This window comes from Chelonoidis abingdonii, chromosome 11, assembly GCF_003597395.2.
Source record: "Chelonoidis abingdonii isolate Lonesome George chromosome 11, CheloAbing_2.0, whole genome shotgun sequence".
NCBI classification, from domain to species: Eukaryota; Metazoa; Chordata; order Testudines; family Testudinidae; genus Chelonoidis; species Chelonoidis abingdonii.
This window is the reverse complement of record NC_133779.1, coordinates 29,494,289-29,514,764: the sequence shown is the minus strand read 5'-3', so window position 1 is coordinate 29,514,764 and position 20,476 is coordinate 29,494,289. Positions and strand designations below refer to the sequence as shown.

Sequence of the window (20,476 nt, the reverse complement as noted above, 5' to 3'; positions counted from 1 at the left end):
TTTAGTTGGGGTTGGTCCTGCTTTGAGCAGGGGGTTGGACTAGATACCTCCTGAGGTCCCTTCCAACCCTGAGATTCTATGATTCTATGAAAATCATGACTGGTGTGGAGAAAGTAATTAAAGAACAAGAACTAGGGAATCACTAAATGAAATTAACAGGCAACAGGTTTAAAACAAACAAAAGGAAGTATTTCTTCACACAATGCACAGTGAACCTGTGGAAGTCTTTGCCAGAGGATGTTGTGAAGGCCAGGATCATAATAGGGTTCAAAAAAGAACTAGATAAGTTCATGGAGGATAGGTCCATCAATGGCTATTGGCCAGGCAGGGATGGTTTCCCTAGCCTCTGTTTACCAAAAACTGGGAATGGGTGATGGGATGGATCACTTGATGATTCCCTGTTCTGTTCATTCCCTCTGGGGCACTTGGCATTGGCCACTGTCGGCAGACAGGATACTGGGCTAGATGGGCCTTTTGTCTGACCCAGAAGCGCTGTTCTTATGTTCTTATGTAGATGTGGGTCCACCTTGGAGGGTCCCAGGTCCTTAGGGAACAGGTTGGTGGGAATGGTCGGTTCCTGCAGGTTCCTCACATTTATTTTGATCCCCACTGTGGTGACTTTGGTAACTTGTTCAACCCCTTTGCAATTCATAATAATAATATTGTAGTGTTTGGTCCTTTGATCTCCTGGTGCCCAACCCCCAAATGTAAGCGGTGATTGGGGTTGCCAGAGTGCCCAAATTTACTAAGGCAACATTGGCCTCTGCTGCAGGATCCCACCCCCTGTCCAGAAATTAATTCTGTCCTTTCACACGCACCCCATCCGTTCTGCCTCCCAGCCCCAGGCTAGTTCTGTGCCCCTCCCATGAGCCTCTAGCAGTTCTTGGGGTTTTTGATCTTCAAAGTTGGCCTTGCAGAGTCGTGCACTTGTGAAATCCCTTGGAGGGCAAAGGTCATTCCCTGTGTGAGCCACCCACACAGTGTAGCAATGTCCCACATTTGGGCAGTCACTGCAAAGGGGGTTTTGTAGCTCAGGCAGTAGAAGCTCAGCCTTCAAAGTCCAGGGGTTGTAGGTTTAAGCTGTGTCAGGGAGTAAACGTTGAAGCACAAATTAATCTCCCCCCCGGGGTTAGGTATTAGTGCATAACACGATAGATTCAGTGCAGATCTGTTCTGTCTCCTCCTTAGGAAGCCACTTCTCATTGCTGTGGCACTGGGAACCTTCCCCAGTATATTTCATTCAGCAAATGGAGAAATGGGGAGATTTGATCTCCATAGCACAAACAGCATAGCGCTGCATTAAGGGCTAGACTGAGCCAGAGAGGGTGGTGCAGCCCCTGCCACTCCCAGAGGGAGCCCAGAGTATCTGGTTACTCAGTCACAACTCCTTCCCTGCTCCCCCTTTGGCTCTGGGGACAGTAAACTACTGCAGCCCTAAAAAGGAAGCAGCTTATTTGCCCCTTCACACCAGCTCCATTCACTGGCCAGTGAATTGGGGGAGAGGCTGAGCATTCCCTCTCCTGCCCCGCCCTCACTTGTGGCAGAGAGCGAGTGAGCAGCTGGTATTTCCCCTCAGTGTCACCAGCCTCAAAACCCACAAGTCAGACCTCCCCAACCACGAGATTCTCTTCAAAATCAAGAGATTTTTTTTAATGATAAATTCTGGGTTCTTTCATTTGCCTTCTGGGAGGCGAGACTTGAGGGTTAGCACTATCAAGGTTTTAACTTAGCTACAAGCTGAGATTCTCGTGTAATCACCGGGCACCCTGAGCTGGCACTTTAAGAAAAACACCATTTATCAGGAAGCTTGCAGTAAAACTGTGAGCATTGGGAACCCTTAGCACCCTGCACAGCTGTGTTCCAGTGAGCAAAAACGGGCCCTATATGTGGCTAGAGAGAACCTGGTACCCATCTGCTGAGCAGAGAGTAACCCCCACTGCCACTGCGAGGAAAGGTACTACCTGGACCCATAGAAAATATCCAAACCCTGGTAAATCTTACTGATTTTTCTGCTGATCAGAATCAGGAGATCTCTGCTGAGAGATGTATTCTGTGGCCAACAGCAATGGCTTTATGGCAAACTCTGATTTCTCATTTGTATTTTTTCTTGTATAGCTGTTGTTTAGTTCAATAAAAATTGAAGAAAAGAAAAGGAAACACCAAACCAATTTTCTTTACACTTAGCATGAGGTTTATTCCCTGATGGGGCCCATAACTAGGGTTGGCTCCATGCCCCAACGCAGGAAGCAGGTGTTTGGGGTGGCCAATGGGAAGGGGCCTTCCAGGTCTTTGGTGGCAATTTGGCAGTGGGTCCCTTGGTCCCTTTTGGAGGGAAGGACCAGCCGCCGAATTTCTGCTGCAGAATGAAACAGCGCGGTAGAGCCGCTGCCAAAGTGCTGCCGAAGAATGAAGCAGCGCAGTAGAGCTGCCACTGAAGTACTGCCAATCGTGGCTTTTTCCCCCCACCCCTTCACTGCTTGGGGCGGGAAAAAAGCTGGAGCCGGCCCAGCCCATAACTCAATGGGTTTGTGGTTTCTAGCTGGAGTAGTTTTGGCTTTATAAGAGTGTGAACTGTCTGAGTTACCCACTAATGCTTCAAGGTTTGGCCATTATAGCAAATCTCCTCATGCACAAGGCAGATGCAGGGAAGGGTGCAGCCGAGCGCCCTCACACACCGCTACAGAAGGGCAGCTGAGTCTGGAGTTTAAAGCACAAGCACCACCATACACTGGACCCTTAGCAGATACCCACAGACACACCTGCGCACAGACAGATCACTGGAGTCTTGCACCAAAAGAAGAGATCTGCCCATGAATGCAGTGGGTACCATGTAAAACATTCAGCCCAAGGTCCATAGAAGGCAGACTATGAAGGGAATCTATGTTTGAATTTGCAAAATCTCTCATGACCAACGTCTGCAAACAGCTTCCCCCGGCTAATCTACAGACAGTACTGGCTCCACCAACCTGCTCTCCCTAGCACAGGCACAGAGACATTTGCCAGGGAATATGACACACTGTCCCATTCTGTTTTATTGGAAGAACATTCCTGCTGATACAGTCTCAAGCTCAGCCCTCCAGCAGACAGATTTCCCAGGCGCCAACAGAATAGCAGCATGAGAACGGCCCCCCAAAAGGGAGTTTGCAGAAGAGCTCAGCAGGCACCATCACTGCCCCCGCCAGCCTCCCCAAACAGCCAGCCATGGCCATGCCCACACTGCACCTCCTGGTCCCCTCCTGCTTCCCGCTCTGCTGTTCTGCCCTGGGCTGGGCCCCAGGGCCTGATGAGACATCAAAGGTCTTTTCTAGCTTTTGTGCCCCAGGCAGAACCCAATGGACACCACTGAGAAATCGTGTCTCTACCCCTAAGAAGCTTTTACAACTGGAGCGCCGAGCCTGGCAGCATATCCTACCTGCTTTGCCTCATCGAGTTCTGTCAGCAGCCGTGGGGCTTCCACGCTTTCCTGGGGGGTGAACAGGTCACAGCCTGATACAACTGACTGCTGGGGAATGTTCCTCCATTCAGCCTAATTGTGCCTGCAGGGGTCACATTAATTCCCTGCTTCCTCTCGGCTTGGAGAGAGCATTCTCAGGCCCTACCCAAGTCCCTGAGCCAAGCCGGGCAGCTTCAGCTGTGCCACACATTCCATCCCTCCAGCCCCTGGGTCCTTTTTGTTGTTCTTCTCTGAGCTCCTGCCCTGACAGTCTGTCTCCAGGACTGTGCTGTCCAGGAATGAGCATGACATTCCAGGCAGGTCACAGCAGAGGCTCGGTCGCCTCTCTGCTTCCACCCTACAAACGGCCTGGACAGTTTTGCAGCTGTATCACATTGCAAATGCAGGCCTAACCTGCTGCTCTCACTCACGCGTTCCTACATCCCAGGGTCTCCCTCACAGTGAATGTGCATGTTCCCTGGAGGTGAAGTGGCCAGGCCCAGGAAATAGGTGGACAATTCCAGGAAGCCTACTTGGGCAAGGCGGCTGAGTGTCTAACCTAGCCAGATGGACGGCCGAGTTGTAGGGTGGAGTATCCATGTCTAGCTGGGTGTGTGTGTCTAGGGTGGAGGTGGGGTAGCCAGGCTGGGAGGTCCGGTGACCAAGTTGAGGGGGGAAGTCGGGTAGTCAGGTTGGGAGTTCTGTTACCCAGGTCGGGCGGGCTGGGTGGTGGGTGGGGTAGCCATGTTGGATGGCCCTGCTGGTGGGAGAGGTGTCTGGGTGGAAGCTCAGGTGGCCTGGTGGGTGCTCAGAGTAACCTGGTCACGTGACCCATGGGGTGGCCCATTCAGCCGTGGACGTGGGCATCACCACTGCAGCACTCAGCCAGCTTCTTCAGGGCTCGCTCCTTAAAACGAATCTTCTTGGTGAACTTGAGTGTGAGGCTGGTCTCGTTCTCATGGGCTTTCAGCTTGGCGTAGTAATCGGAGAACTTGTTGTAGAGGATGGAGATGGGCATCCCATTGAGAATGATGCCGAAGGAGATGCACCCGAACGCCACCATCCTGCCCAGCACCGTGTCAGGCACGGTGTCTCCGTAGCCCACTGTGGACAGACTGACCTGGAAGGGGGTTGAGGAGGGAAATGATCAGCCCCACCCCAAGCTCACATCCCAGCAAGCTCCTCCAGGACCTCTCAGCTTCTGAGCCAGGCCCCACCACTGAGAAACTCACCCCAGCCCCATTGCCACAGCCTGATCCTGCGTCCTGCACATGACAGCTGAGTCACAGCCCTCCAGGGTCCTTTCCCCCCACTCACCCAAGCTGGGCACCACTCCAGCTGTCTCCCCTAGGCCCAACCCTGCGACCAGCTTGAAGGTCCACCTCATCTTTTCACCCTTCCCCCCAGCTTGCCTTTCCCTCTCACACCCACTGTCCCATGTCACCCTTATCCCCACCACCTGGGCACCACACCATGTTCTCTCTCAGCCCCAGGGGTCCAGACACCAACCCATGTGTCACCCCCCTCTCTGCCCTCAAAGCTACGCACCAATCCATGAGTTCCCCTTCTCTGACCCAAATTCCTGGGAAGGTCTTCAGTGAAGAGTTAGGTGGGCTCTTACCTGGATGCTGTCTCTAACCCCCTCCTCTCCACACATAAACCCCTCACACTCGGGCTAGCTGGGTCAGCCAGGCTGGTAACCTGCTCTCATTTCAAAGAGGATAATGGATAAATTGCTCGAGTGCTGATAGTTATAGAATCAGGGACCTCAAGGGGTCTAGTCCGTCCCCCTGTGCTGAGGCAGCATTGAGTAAACCTAAGCTATCCCTGACAGGTGTCTGTCCTGTCTGTTCTTAAAACCCTCCAGTGACAGGGATTCCACACCCTCCCTTTGTAACCTGGTCCAGTGCTTAACTACCCTGAGAGTTAGCAAGTTTTTCCGAATTTCCAACCTAGAGCTCCCTGGTTGTAAACCAAGCCAAATCCTCTTGTCCTTCTCTCGGTGGACATGAAGAACAATTGCTCACTGTGCTCTTTATCACAACTCTGACAGGTACGGCAACTTCCTGCTTATCCTTGGGAGGTGTTATCCACTTAAGTTTAAGTATGTTTGGGGTCCATTGTATTAACTGAATGGCTTTGTTTTAGGATGGGCCAGGATTGGATGTAATCTCTCTAGGGGGCGATGTGACAGATGTGAGACTTAGGAGTTCAAAGGACTATATTGAAAATGTGCCAGGTATGAATAGACTTAGCTATGTCCTAAGAAAAGGGTGATTATTTGTTGTTACCTGTTCCTGGAGACTGAAGCTCAAAGGCCAAGCTGTGTAAAAACATGGCTGAACTGCCTAGCCAGTGCCCTGGTTCTGTAGCCGAGACAGTTATGAAATTGTAACCATGGGGAAAACTCAGCCGTGAGGTTTGAAGTACTGACTCTCACCACAGCCGACATTTGGAGTTGGGGATGTCTCTCTCATAAGCTTTTCAGGATGTATGTAGGTTCTTCTATTGTTTTTAATGTGTTTTCTCTGTAATGCTTTCACCATAAGAATAAAGGTGCTTGCTTAGAAAGAGCTGTGTGGTAACTTGTGACTGCAGGCAAAACACTGGTCATAGCCTCTGGAGAAAAAGCAAAGCACAGTCTGGCTTGCTGGGGATATCACAATGTAGGCAGGGAACTGTGTGGCCTGGAAATACCCCAGTCAGGAAGGAGGGAGGGAGTTGCAGGTCACCTCCCAAGAGAGGTGATGGCTGGGAGTCAAAAGCCTAAGAGTAGAAGATCTTGAGGGACCAGTTGCCCTGAAACTGTGTAAACAATCATTTACAGCTGGGTGTGTGGCTGGTGCCTGGGCCAGCCCCCACGGGGGGCAGGGAGGGAGCACCACCCAGCTGCACTCCTGGCCCTGGCTCTGTCCTTAGCTGCTGTCCCTGCACCTCAGGCTCCATTCCCACCCCCACCTGTGACCCCAGCCTCAGCTTCCTTATCCCAGTCCAGGTGCCCCCCTCTCCTGGAGCTGCAGCTCCACTCCCATTCCTGGAGGGGGTATGGACAGGGGTAAGGGGGGGACCACTGGAGTACAGTGACAGGCCTGCAGACAAGCCGGCCTTTGAAACCAAATGAGCCATGGTAAGACATCAAAAGGACACAGACTTTGTTGACTGCCCTCCCCACTCACATGAAGAGGAGTCAGGCACCAACACTTGTTCTATCACTTTGGATGTGGGGAGAAGAAATAAAAATTCCTGACAGGAGAAGCTGGATTCCTATGCTGCTTGTACTCTGAGGGGCAAGATTTCTAAGCATAAGCAAGGAGTCCCCACCTGTTTTGCCTGGATTAGCCCCAAACGATACAGAGTCTGTTTACTACATAAATTTCTAGTAATTTGAAACCTTCTGAAACCTGCCTGTACCTCATTTGGGGGTGTGTGCTGACCTGCTTTAACCTCGCACATAATTCTCATTTCTTTTTCCTAGTTAATAAACTTTTAGTTAGTTTGTTCTTCTTCCAGTCTAGCTCTGTGGAGCTCGAAAGCTCGTCTCTCTCCCCAACAGAAGTTAGTCCAATAAAGATAATACCTCAGCCCCCTTGGCTCTGTAATAGCTTGTGATCAACATGGCTACAACACTCCCCTTCTTCTTAGTTTCTGTCCTGCAGACATCTAAATCCCGTGGGCTCGTCTACACGCAGGAAGGAGCTGTTCCTGATTAGCTCCATGTGTAGACTCTTATTCTGGAACGAACTACGACAGTTATTGCACTTTACATCGACGCTCCACCTTAATCAGAAACAACTTCCAAGTGTAGCCAAGCCCTTAACTGCCCAAATCAGGTGAATGGTGACAAAAGTTTATTTCAAAAACTTCTAGGAGACACGGGGCTGATTCCCACCCACCCATCTCCCGCCCCTTGTGTCATTGCTCAGGACAGTGAAAGGTGTGTGACAGATGCCTCCAGATCAGGAGGGCAGAGTTTCACACCCACTGTGCCCTGGAGTAAATAAATGGCTGCACAAAGCAATAGCAGGGCACTGGCAAACCAGGCCCCAGGAGTTCAGCACAAAGGAGATGTGCTTCAGATACAGTAATTCATTGAGGGTCTTCAAGGCTACTGGTGAGGTCGCAAAATTACGACTTTCCTACCAACCAAGATGGTGTTAGAATGACAGGAAACAAACCAAAGACAGGAAAGGAACATAAATAGAATCACTGACTCAGTGTTTTGATTGTGCAGTTTGGACGTGGTGAGATTATTGCCGCCTAGACATTTCTAGACATGGATTTTCAGAGGGTCGCTTGCTGAAGCTTGGCCTGACAGGCTGGAGTGGACTTCCTGCTTCAGGACAAGGAGTGAGTTCTGTCATCCACTCCCGGTACCCAGAATGGACCATCATCCTGCTGGGCTTCCACTCTCCTAACTCTAACAGATGTCCTGACCAGACCAGCCGAGATATTCAGATACCGTCACTGCATGTGTCTGGTTAACTCCAGGGCTGTGAACCTGAGATTCCTGATCACACTCACTCACTGGCAGGGAATTTTTCCACCCCCACCTCTTTCCTTCTGTCAAATCAGAATCTGGTTTAGTTGGCCAGGACAGCAGCACCTTTGACTGTGAGCCCATGGCCAGCTCTGCACATCCCTTTAGCCCAAACCTGGTAAAAATTTGCCAACTCTGAGAGGCAGAAATGGAGTGGAAATCCATCAACTTCATGAAAAAATTCATAGTGAGCTGTAGCCCACCAAAGTTTATGCTGAAATAAATTTGTTAGTCTCTAAGGTGCTACAAGTACTCCTGTTCTTTTTGCTACTCCATCTGTAATTCTCTCAGCAGCTGAGCTGAGCGTTCCTATCTTTTCTTTTTCCTTTGAGCTCTTGTCTTTGAAAGAGACAAGAATGGACTTTAGCAACTCAGAATAATCTCTGACCCAATGTGCATCCTCACAGGAACTTCCGATTCCATTGAGAGAGAGCGGGAAGCTGTGTGCTCTCCCCTAGAAAAGACACCACATTCCTGCAGGGAAGGGAATGAGGCAAACTATTGAAAGGAAAGCCCTGGTTAACCCTTCAGTCTCCAGTGCTTTAACTGATTTCCTGACTGCTGTGTGCTAATACAAGGACAGCAGGTTTTCTATGGTGCTCGTTAGCATGGGAATCACTGGCCATAACCTGGTGTGACCCCTGTACCACATAAGGTTCTATAAACACCTCCCTGGACCTGAGACACAAGAGTTCTTCCCTATGCCCCAGTCTGGGCCCCTCTTCCCCCACCCAAGCTCAGGCCAGAATGGTTTCTCCACTCATCCCCCATGAGCCCAGACTCAACCTGTGTCGCTTTCCCTCTGCACAAACCCAGGCCAACCTGTTTCCCCTTCGTAGACCCATGTGTTTGGGTTCTGAGCTGTGCATTTTCCCCTTAGGCCCTACGAGCCCAGGGCTGAGCCACGTATCTCCCTTCCCCTGCATGAGCCCCACACAAATCCATGTTCCTCAATCCCCAGGATCCTAATCTGTGTATCCCCCTTATACCCAGGCTACAACCTGACTTGTGTGCCCTTCACCCATGACCCCTGGCCCAAACCCCTTCATAGTTGATCTCCATCCCCTCCATCCCGTCACCGGCTCTGACATTGATCCGGGTTTACCCTCCCCCTCCTTCTGGTGGCCCCAGACACCGTTCTCCTCTCCAGCATGATCCCAGGCACTGCTGCTTGTGTCCCTCTTGCCCTGCGCTGTGCAGGAACTCCCTTCCCTATGTCCTAGGGAATGGGAGCCATGAGTACCAGTCACAGATGCTCACTGTTCCTGGATCCTGAGGGTTTAGCACCCTACCCCAATAACTAGACATGGTGCTCCTCATGTTCCCAGTGCTGCATGGATGGTCGTGATGCCTGGGGCATGAGTGTCCTGCGCTCCCTGGCCCAAGGCTCTCAGTTCCTGGCTCACATCGGCCTGGTTAGACGCTAACTCTGCCAGGGTTTGGTTCTCAGCTACAGCTCCTCACTGTCCTTGAGTTCGCTGAACTGCTGTGCCACAAAGCCAGGTCCATCTGCCTGTCCCCACCTGGGTATCCCTGACACCACGGCTAGTGTCCTGTGCTGTGAGGCAGGAGCCCCCAAGCCCAGTGTCTCACTCCCTGCTGGGACCCATGCACTGTGCTTTGCTGCCAAACTCCCAGTCGCCAGCTTCCCCCTCCAGAGTCAGCAGGGGTCTGGGCAGCCTCTGCATTCAGGCCTGAGCTCAGCAGTTACTGCTCACATTGGGGGAGACTTCTGGCCAGCAGAGGTGGCAAATGTTCCTATGGCAGCCCCAGCAAATTCAGTTGCCCATGTGTACCCCACCCACACATTTCCCTTTACATGGGATGACTGCATCTTACCGCTGCCCACCACCAGGCATCAGGGATGCTGGTGAAGTTGGTGCCGGGGACATCATGTTCCACAGAGTGCATCAAAGCTGAGAAAGTGAAAACACCCAGGGCGATGAAGAGGAGGAGGCAGCACACCTGCTGGTAGCACTGGCGCATGGTGAAGCCGAAGGCCCTCAGGCCAGTGGAGTGACGTGCCAGCTTGAGGATGCGAAAAATCCGCATGAGTTTGATGAGTTTCAGGACTTTCCCCAGCTTGCCCACACTCTCCATTTTGTGGCGCTCCTCGTGGTAAAGTGCATCCCCTTCATCCAGGTGCTCAAAGAGAATCTGGATGTAGAAGGGCAGGATGGCCACCAGGTCAATGGCATTGAACGCTGCCCGCAGAAACTTCGGAAAGGTGGCTGTGGATATGAGCCGCATGAGGTACTCGGAAGTGAAGAAGACGGCACAGATGGTCTCCAGCTGCTCCATGAATGCCTTCCCAGTCTTGTGCTGCATCTCCTCCACTGTGCTGAGCGTCATGCCCACAATGGAGATCAGCACAAAGAAGCTAGACATGACGGCGATGATCTTAGCAGGGGTGGACGAGTAGGGTTTCTCAATGAGGTTCCAGACAGCTTTTCGGAACTCCCCCAGACACTTTCCCTCAAAGTTCTCCTCTCGCTCCATGGGCTCTAGCTCTGCCTCCAGCTCCCGCTGTATTTTCAGGTACTCTTTGAGCTCATCCTGCTTCTCCTCAAACAGGATCCGGCAGCACCGCTGGGAATATTTCAGGTGAATACCCCAGTACTCAATTTCCTCCACAAAGTTAGTGGGGCACAGCTCATCCATGATCCACAGGACCCCGCTGCTGTAAAAGTGGAAGATGTAATGGAAGATTAAAGGGTCTCGGTCAAAGAAGTACTCATTCCTCTGCACCGAGTAGTCATCACAAAGTTTCAGCTTCTTCATGGGGTCCGTGGAGATGGCCAGCTTCCCAATTCTGGTGATGGGGTAACGGGCAGCCATTTTGTAAGGAATCTGGAAAGATTTGCCCCCAACGTTGATGTTGAGGAAGCATCTGCTCTGTCGGGGAGGAGCCTGGCTTTTCTCCTGGCTCCTCTCAGTCACATTGTGCATGGAACTCCACTGCTTCACCACACTGTCTTGTGCAAACGGGAAGTAGACCTCTTCTTCCTCTGGCGTCTGACAACATCCTCGGTAGTCTCCAATTTTCAGAATGGCAGAGAGGCTTGCGCGCCTCTTCCCCAGTTGCCTCATGGTACCTGGCATTTCACATCAGAGATCCCCAAAATGACAGCCTGAGGGTTGACAGCTTTGATTTCATGGTAATGCTTCCATTGGGTGCGTGCTGACTAAGAAAAGCTCCCTATACTCGTAAAGAGGCGATCAAAAGCACCCCACCTTCAGCCTCCATGGGCACAAGCTACATCAGTGCTTCATGTGCTGATCCCCTGCCGTTCTGGGCTGACAAAGCTGATTGCTTATCAGACTGAGCAACTGGGCTTATACTGCGGAGCCCGGAGACAGCTAAGTTCTAGCACCTTAAGACAATAATAAGATTGACGTTTTAACCCTTTATATAAGGAACTATTTCCATACAAACATTTCTATCATTCTTTTTCTTGTTGCCTCCATTTTAGCTGGTTGTTTCTACCACAAACTAGCCCCCTTTCAGGTAGGGAGACAACCATTTATCATTCCTGTTTCTGAACCTAATTGAAGGGTACATGGCCCGTCTCAAGGTCATTTAACTCCTACCACTGTCTCAAGTGCCAAGGAGGCAACAGGAATAAAACTGTCTGGGAACTTCTACCAGCTTTAACCTCCATGGGCCCCCAAGCTGAGATACTGCTCTGAGATTTATTCATTCTTCAAGCACCTGTGTTTTAAAGCAAACGCTACGGCTCCATTCTGTCATCACTCTTCTGTGTCACTGCAACAAGAGACACTGCAACACAGACTGGGGATGGAAGAGACCTATTGGGTCCTAGCTCATTCCCAAGCCAGCCCAGGGCACTCCCTGTAGAGTTTCTCGATGCTTTGTACAGTCCAGTTATAAGCGATAGGGGGATCCACCACTTCTCTCAGATGGGGATACTGGTGTTGACCTACTTCTCAGAGAGGCTTAATTAATGAAGGTTTGTAAAGGGGAAAGGGCTAGATGCTAGAGAAAGACAATGCTCAGCCCTCCTCCCGGCTTTCACCCATTCCTGTGGCTCCTCTTGGAACACTATCAATTGTCTGTAAAAAGCAACAGAGTCCTGTGGCACCTTAAAGACTAACAGATGTATTGGAGCATGAGCTTTCGTGGGTGAATACCCACTTCCTCAGACTCCTTGTTGCTTTTTACAGATCCAGACTAACACGGCTACCCCTCTGATGCTATAAATTGTCTATAACTTTCTGGTAATGAAGTGCCCAGAGCTGCACAGAAGGACCTCCTTGCTCCATGACTTGATGCCTCTTTGCATGGAGCCCATTCTGTTGCTACTATAATGCATCACAGAACCCTGCGTTAGTGACTGTTCCAAGACCACCATGCTTTTTGGATTGAAGCAGCGGGGTCTAATAATTCTGTGCATTTCCCTTCCTCTAGATACACGGTGACATATTCAGAGGTGGCATGTTAGAGCCCCTTACTCTGGCATAGAAACATGCTCCCCCCCAGCTTAAACCTACTTGCACCTACACTATCAAAGTCTAAGGGAGTCCCAAGTTTGGTGTAACTTGAAAGCTAAGGAGTTAGAAGATGTCTAAGTTCCACTTCTTTACTAGCCCTAACCCTGCTTTAAATTACTTTCTTCTGGTGGCAGAGGACCTGCTGTGCTTCCCTCTACCTTGTGCAGTCATTTACACCAATGTAAACCATTCTGATCTGGTAGCATTTTATACCACTCTGCCCACTGAAAATGAAAACACACAGGGCAGAGCAATGGAGAACCAGAATACAAGTTAGATCACATTAGACTCTTATAAACATGTGTAAGTAGCTCCAAAGGAGCCTGAAAGGGAGTTGGTATAACTGAATTGCTAAATATCACTATGAGAATTTGAATGACCGTATTAACACGTAAATCCTAGATTGACAGGCATCTTTAAAATGCCTTAAATTAAATATGGACAATTCATGGATCCAAACAAAATTATTAATATACACTAGAGAGAAACTATCATTTAAGACAGCTAAGAGACTTTCAAAGGGGCTTAATGGAATTAGGGTTGGATTTTTTGAAGGTACTTAGGTGTATAAAGGGATTTGCAAAAGCATCAATCTGCATATTCAGGCCCTGAAACACCTTTACAAATCTGGCCTTTATTCAAATCCCATTGAATGTCAATGAGAATCAGGCACCTAACTCCCCTGAGGCAGCATGCATGATTAAAGGCTAGGAAACCAGGCTTCACAGTGAAAGGTCCAAGGAGAACAAGCTGTTTATCTTATCAAAGAGAAGTTTAAGGGGTGACTTGATCACAGTCTGTAAGTAGCCACATAAGGAACAGAAATTTGATAATAGAAGGCTCTTCAAACTAGCAGACAAAGGCATAACAAGATCCAGCAGCTGGAAGTTGAAGTTAGACAAACTCAGACTAAAATAAGGAACAATCTTTTTTTTAAAAACAGTGAGCATAATTAACTAGTGGAAAAATGTACCAAGGGTTGCAATGGATTTTCCATCACTGAAAATTAGGGCTGTCAAGCAATTAGAAAAATTATGATTAATTGCACTGTTAATAATAGAATATCATTTATTTAAATAGTTTTGGATGTTTTCTACATTTTCAAATATATTGATTTCAATTACAACACAGAATACAAAGTGTAACATGTTCACTTTATATTTATTTTTTATAAAATATTTGCACTGTAAAAACCAAAAAATAGTATATTTCATTTCACCTAATACAAGTGCTGTAGTGCAATAACTTTCTCATAAAAGTTGAGCTTACAAATGTAGAATGGTGTACAAAAAATAATTGCATTCAAAAATAAAACAAATGTAAAACTTTAGAACCTACAAGTCCACTCAGTCTGATTTCAGACAATTGCTCAGACAAAGTCTGGTTACAATTTGCATGAGATAATGCTGCCCACGTCTTGTTTACAATGTCATCTGAAAGTGAGAACAGGGGTTTGCCTGGCATGGTTGTAGTCAGCCTCGCAAAACATTTACGTGACAGATGCACTGAAGATTCATGTCCTTCATGCTTCAACCACCATTTCAGAATACATGTATCCATGCTGATGATGGGTTCTGCTCAATAACAATCCAAAGCAGAGTGGACTGACGCATGTTCATTTTCATCATCTGAGTCAGATGCCACCAGCAGAAAGTTGATTTTCTTTTTTGGTGGTTCGGCTTCTGTAGTTTCCACATTGGAATGTTGCTCTTTTAAGACTTCTGAAAGCATTCTCCACACCTCGTCCCTCTCAGATTTTGGAAGGCACTTCAGATTCTTAAACCTTGGGTTGAGTGTTGTAGTTATCTTTAGAAATCTCACACTGATACCTTCTTTGTGTTTTGTCAAATCTGCTGTGAAAGTGTTCTTAAAACGCACGTGCTAGGTCATCATCCGAGACTGCTATGAAATATATGGCAGACTGGGGGTAAAACAGAACAGGAGACATACAATTCTCCCCCAAGAAGTTCAGTCACCAATTTAATTAAAGCATTTTTTAATGAGTATCATCGGCATGGAAGCATGTCCTCTGGAATGGTGGCTGAAGCATGAGCGGGCATATGCATGTTTAAAAATTATCTAAGTTATATCTGGCACATAAATACCTTGAAATGTGAATGCCTGTTCTCACTTTCAGGTGACACTGCAAATAAGAAGCAGGCACCATTATCTCCTGCAAATGTAAATAGACTTGTTTGTCTTAGGAATTGGCTGAACAAGAAGTTGGACTGAGTAGACTTGTAGGCTCTAAAGTTTTACATTTTGTTTTTGAGTGCAGTTATATAACAAACAAAAAAATCTACATTTGTAAGTTGTACTTTCACGATAAAGAAACTGCACTACAGTACTTGCATGAGGGGAATTGAAAAATACTATTTTATTTTTAGAGTGCAAATATTTGTAATAAAAAATAAAGTTAGAACTATACACTTTGTATTCTGTGTTGTAATGGAAATCAATATATTTGAAAATGTAGGAAAACATCCAAAATATTTAATAAATTTCAGTTGGTATTCTATTGTTTAACAGTGCTATTAACTGCAATTTTTTTTTAATCGCAGTTAATTTTTTGGAGTTAATCATGTGAGTCAACTGAGATTAATCGACAGCCCTACAGAAAATCTTTTAAATTAAGATTGGATGTTTTTTCAAAAGATCTGCTCTAGTTCAAACACGAATTAATGCAGGGAAGTTTTTTAGCTTGTATTATGTCTGACTAGCTGATCACAATGGTCCTTTCTCGTTTTATAATCTATGAAAAATCACAGACTAAATTCATAAAGATGGACCAGACCCTTATGACTGACAATAAAAACTACCATAAGCAGTAATGATGCAACACAGGTAGGTGCATGTAAGACTGTAGAAAAATCAGTATGTTGCACTGTGTTATCTGAGAGATGGCACATGATCACAACCAACAGACTGTATGGGAACAGAGACTCACAAGGAGGCAGAGCTAATAGTACACTTTAACACAGGCATTTCCTCACTTTTGGATATTTAACTGTGCAGTCCTATCCCACAGATCGTAGCTTTTTGCATTTAATGCATGGCGTTGAAGCGGGAGCTTGATTAATATCCCTGATGTATCCCATCAGTTACCAACTCCTGCCTGCACTTGAAGTTTCTCCACATCCCCCAAAATACCACTTCTTTTCCTTTGCTATAGTAAAGCATTCTCACAGGCCTAGGTCTCACCGACTGCAACCTCCTCCTCTCTACTATACCCAATTCACTCCTCCCCACCAGCAGGCAAAAGCCCCTTCACTGGCTACTGATCAGATCCCTCTTGCCTCATTCCTTAAGTTTGAGCTGCTCTTCACCAGGATTACAGCCATGCACAATTGTGCCTCTGCCCAAAGCTCTGGCTACATCCCCCCATTCCTTGTTTTGCTCCCTTTGCTTCAGCCAAGCCTCTGTGCTCCCTGTATTTCTCTTGCTCATTCTTGGCTTTGTGCTTTTTTCCCCATGTTGGGACTTGCATACAGAACTTACTTCTGTCAGCCTCTAGATAAATCCTTCCTTAACTCCAGTCTCCAGAGCAGCTGTCAATGTTAATGCTCCAAACTAAGTGACATTGTCACATCCCCTGCCAAAACAGTTTTGTGCTGCAATTCGGACTCAGCCATCCTCTGTGTTTGGTATTGAAATGTTTCTGTCCATACACTTGTCTGTCTGTCTTAATGCTGAGCAGGGACTGAATCAATCATAATAATGGAAATGACCCTCAAAACAAAATCCAGGAAGCCATCAAAAAGATCTTTAATTCTCCCATGGTCATTCAGCACCCACCCAATTGCCAACTGTGGTTCTTTGTCCATTGCACAGAATGCAGCACACTGAGCCCTCAAGGGTTCAGCCTGGCGCTAGTGCTCTATTCCGATGCTGGGAAGAGCCAAGATTCTAAATAGGTCATACCTCTTAACAAACTCTTTCATATTACGTATGCACATGTACCCACTATACAAACCTCCAGGGAGTCCTGCCCTCTGAGGCTGCTGGCTAGAGCGTATGCCCTGCAAGCAGAATCACCACCTGTAAGGCACCACATTCAGCCAACAGGGCAGCAAGCTTCTACCATCTGTGTGTGTATTGAGCAAGCAACTGTGCAAAGAAGACAATAGGTCTTGAATGTCAACAATGGATTAAAGGGACAAGACAGTGCTCACCCTCCACCAGCACCAGGTTTCTACACTGGAACTGTTCCCTCTACACTACTAGTGCTTTACACTTCTTTAATAACAGTTCATGAAAAAATGTTGTACCGTCCAAGATCTGAAATGGAGGCACAGCTACTAGCTGACTTTTGAGACTAAGACTACTCACAGGTAAAAGCAAAGAACAGCAAAGCTGGCTCCAGCTGTTTGTCAAAACTTAAATCTGCTAACAAACTCTTCTGACTGCATGGAGGATGCAACGCCCAGGGATATCAGTGTCAAAGTGGAAACTCTGGGCCCAATCCTGCAAGGAGCTTAGTGCACCTCCTACATTGAGTGCACTGGGAGTTGAAGGCATTCATGTCCTGAATGGCCTGTGCTGTGCCTAGGGGCCACTGCACTGCCTGTGATCCAATGCAAAGCGAAGCATACAGGAGACTCTTCATTCTTCCATCTCGTTGACAGTTCTCCTGCAGTCAATGATGTTTTAAGAGCTTCTGGTACATGAAGTTTGAGCTCATGGCTTAAAAATATGAGCAGTATCCTCGGGGATATAAATTATATACCCATGTCACTTTGAGCTTGGCCCTTCCCAGGTGTGTAGAATGGAACGGCCTGCCCTGGAACAGGAGCAAACAGCTATGCTTACAGGCAAGATACGGCATGGTAGGAAAGAGGTAGTTTTCAATGGACTCTGGGTGGACATGGAAGGGAGAGCAGACAATGTACTGCAGAGGGTACATAGCGCATGGCCAGAGCTACTCCAGCAAGAAGTATCTTGTGGAATAACCCACATTGGGGGGCGGGGTGGAGAGGAGTTGTGTCTACAATGGGAAAAATGGATGACCCGTTGTGATATTCCAAGCATTTCCATCACATTCTTGTAGGGTTGATTTTAGAGCACGAGTGACAATCATTTTTCTGATTCCCCACTGCCACTATAATCCCACAATCTAAGCTCCCTGTGCCAAAGGAAGAGTCCTTGATTATTCCAGTGTGATTGTCATCCAGTCAAACCCCAGAAAACTTGTCCCAGAAATTATGCAATCAGCATTTGGGGGGAGTGTGATGAGGACCACCGCATTGGGTCCCATCTCACAGCACTGCAACTTCCTGCAAGATGAAGAAAAAACAAGACACCTGGTTATTTAATACCCTCTGTGCCAAAGACTTATTTAATTTTATTTTGCAAAGCTTGTGGGGAAGCCATCCACTGTAAAAAGCTCCAAAATTAGCAGTCCCTTAGTGTCTAGAGACTCAGAGCTTCCTCTGGGTTCATCAAGCCCAATTATCTTCCTACTGCAACAAGCCGGTCATTGAAAGAGATGCCAGCAGTCTTCCCAGCACAGAGAAGCTGGGTTTGTGTGTGGGGAGAGACTCCTTTCCTGCCCCTCACACAGAGAAAGGAACTCATTGCAGAGTAGACAGTAGGAACGATTTCTACTCCACCAGAGAGCTAATGGAGGGCTAAGGGGTCAGAAGGGAAGGAAAGCTCAGCATGGGGGAGTTTGGCTCCAGTGTGGAGTAGGAGACATACCCATCAAGGAAACGAGTCCGAAGGTCTCCTGTCTGATACTAGCTGCTCTTTAGAAGCTTTCTTGAGGCTGAAGGTGGAAAAGTTGTTCTTTCCTCTGAATTGGCCCCATCTAACAGTGCAGCCTGCAGCCACCAGCACACTCAGGAGCACTGTAGACAGAAGAACACATAGGCAGTAAGTTGCTGTGATTTCTGCCCCTGAAGTAGGCAGCAGCACTGAGGCTAAGCTGCTCCATGCTAGTGCCCCAGCATTTAGACAGACAAAGCAATGACTCATAACAGTAGGAAGTGGGGTTGTGTCTCCTGGAGGGATGATTAGTGCCAAGTCCCATGCAGTGAGACTCTGATTTCAACAGGAGAAGGAAATAACGTGCCTTTTCCCAAAGCTGGAAATTTAGACCCTTGGACTTTGCCACCTAAGCGCTTGAGACAAGATGCCTAAGCCACACTGCAGTGAGAGTGCTTAGAGGAACTCCTAGGGCAGCCACTCCTGAGTGAACCACATCCTATCCAATCCCATAAGACCCAAGTTCAGTTTCATTAACGCTAATCAGCAAAAGCCAAGCTCAGTTCTGCAGCACCCTTTGGAGTCTCACATACCAAAAGCAGCTGTCACCCACAAGGGGCCTCTCGTCTTAGACAACACAGGTTTCCCAGGTTTGGAGATCGCTGGATTCTCTAAAATGAAAGCAGAAGGCACTCAGTAATTGGGCTTTCAAAGGTCGCTGTCATATTGGGATTGGATTAAGCTCAGAAAAGGTTCAAAGCAGTTCCCATTCTGCACCTCACCTTCAGCTTCCTTGCCAATTTTGAGGGTTTCACCACCAGATTTTCATATTTTAAAAAATGTCTTCTCTGCCTTATTGCTGTATGAAAAGCACCCATGAACAACTAAGGGAACCTGACTACTGCGGTAGGGGAAAGGGGAAAGCAGAGAGCGTTGTTGTAGGAAAGACAAGGTGGGAGAGGTAATATACAGATAACCTCTGGAGGCCCAGAAAGGACGAGATTGTGGGGGTGGGAGCAAAAAGATTGTGACAGTGCTCAGTGGCAGGCATAAAAGAAATTAACTAAGGAGGGGAAAATGGAGAAAACAAGGGGTGTGTCTAGTCGAACTGCTGCAGCAGCACAGCTGCTGTGCCATAGCACTTCAGAGCAGACATGATCTATGGTGATAGGAGGGGTCCTGTAATCCACCTCCTCTAGTGCTGTCTACACCAGGGCTCAGATTGCAATTGCCATGTCTCTCAGGGATGCGAGAGATATGGCTATGCCAATGATAGTTCCCAGTGAGACAGGGGTGGCTCTAGGCACCAGCAAAGCAAGCACCTGCTGGGGCAGCCCATTTGCAGGGGCAGCAGGGATCCAGCCTGGGAGCAGAGAACCAACAGGGGGCTCTGGGAGCTGTAGTTCCTTGGTTAGCACCCTGCCTATAGAGCCAACCCTGGAGCAGGGAAATAACTACATTTCCCAGCATTCCCTTGGCCACAACCAACTGGAAAGGAAGGAGGGGGGACCTCATGTAGCAGCATGATGTGAGCGCTGTGAATGGTAGGGAGACCATATTTTAACATTCAAAAAACAGGACACTCTAGGGGGAGGAAAGCCCCACCCTGCCACCATCCACTCCCTCTGACTGCCCCCCACAGAAACTCCAACCCATTCAACTCCCCCCCCCTCGCTTCCAGTCCCCTGATCACACCGTCCTGGGATCCCTGCCTCTAACTGCCTCCCAGGACCCCATCCCCTATCTAAGCTCCACTGTTCCTTGTCCTCTGATTGCCCCCTCCCAGGACCCCTGCCCCTAACTGCCCCCCAGGACCCTACCCCCCCATCTAAGCCTCCCTTCTCCTTGTCCCCAACTGCCCCTTCTCGAGACTCCCAACTTCTCCCCAGGACCCCACCCCCTACCTCTCCCCTGACAAACCCCTGGGACTCCCATGCCTATCCAACCGCTGCCTGTCCCCTGACTGCCTCCCCGAACCCCTGACCCATCTAAACCCCTGCTCCCTGTCCCTTGACTGCCTCTCCGGAACCCCCTACCACTTCTCCAACCCCTTAGCCCCCTTACTGTGCCACTCAGACCAGCATGTCAGGCTCCGCGCAGCTCCAGATACGCTGCTGCATACATGCTGTTGTGTTCCTTTGCAAAGCCCCCCGACACACATACACCCAGCACCTGCCTTCCGGATTTGAACACCTCAATATTCAGGAGTGCTCAAGCTCAGTTTGGGCTGCTGTTCCTTCATTTCTCCCAAATCAAATATACTGATCCACTTTAACTTGCTGTAGAAAAAG

At 48.3% G+C, this 20,476-nt stretch overlaps 1 protein-coding gene and 1 long non-coding RNA gene across 2 annotated transcripts; both read right to left on the bottom strand.

Moving 5' to 3' along the window:
* Positions 1 to 3,882: 3,882 nt before the first annotated feature.
* LOC116825859 (potassium voltage-gated channel subfamily V member 2-like) lies at positions 3,883 to 12,713 on the bottom strand. The gene is made up of 2 exons (XM_032782169.2): positions 9,810 to 12,713; positions 3,883 to 4,553 (listed from the first exon to the last, which is right to left on the bottom strand). Exons 1-2 carry the CDS (start codon positions 11,070 to 11,072, stop codon positions 4,281 to 4,283), a joined length of 1,536 nt encoding a protein of 511 aa, XP_032638060.1. The 5' UTR covers positions 11,073 to 12,713; the 3' UTR covers positions 3,883 to 4,280.
* Positions 12,714 to 16,223: 3,510 nt separating this feature from the next.
* On the bottom strand, positions 16,224 to 18,968 carry LOC116825860 (uncharacterized). The gene is made up of 3 exons (XR_004373937.2): positions 18,779 to 18,968; positions 18,180 to 18,328; positions 16,224 to 17,755 (listed from the first exon to the last, which is right to left on the bottom strand). It is a non-coding gene; the product is annotated as an uncharacterized LOC116825860 (long non-coding RNA).
* Between the last annotated feature and the right edge of the window lie 1,508 nt (positions 18,969 to 20,476).

Bases quoted from the DNA above. Each gene is read 5' to 3' on its own strand.
- LOC116825859 (XM_032782169.2), bottom strand. From the start codon at position 11,072: ATGCCAGGTACCATGAGGCAACTGGGGAAGAGGCGCGCAAGCCTCTCT. The intron at 4,554-9,809 runs GTAAGATGCAGT...ACCCCCTTCCAG, and splicing joins ATGCCTGGTGGTGGGCAGCG to GTCAGTCTGTCCACAGTGGG.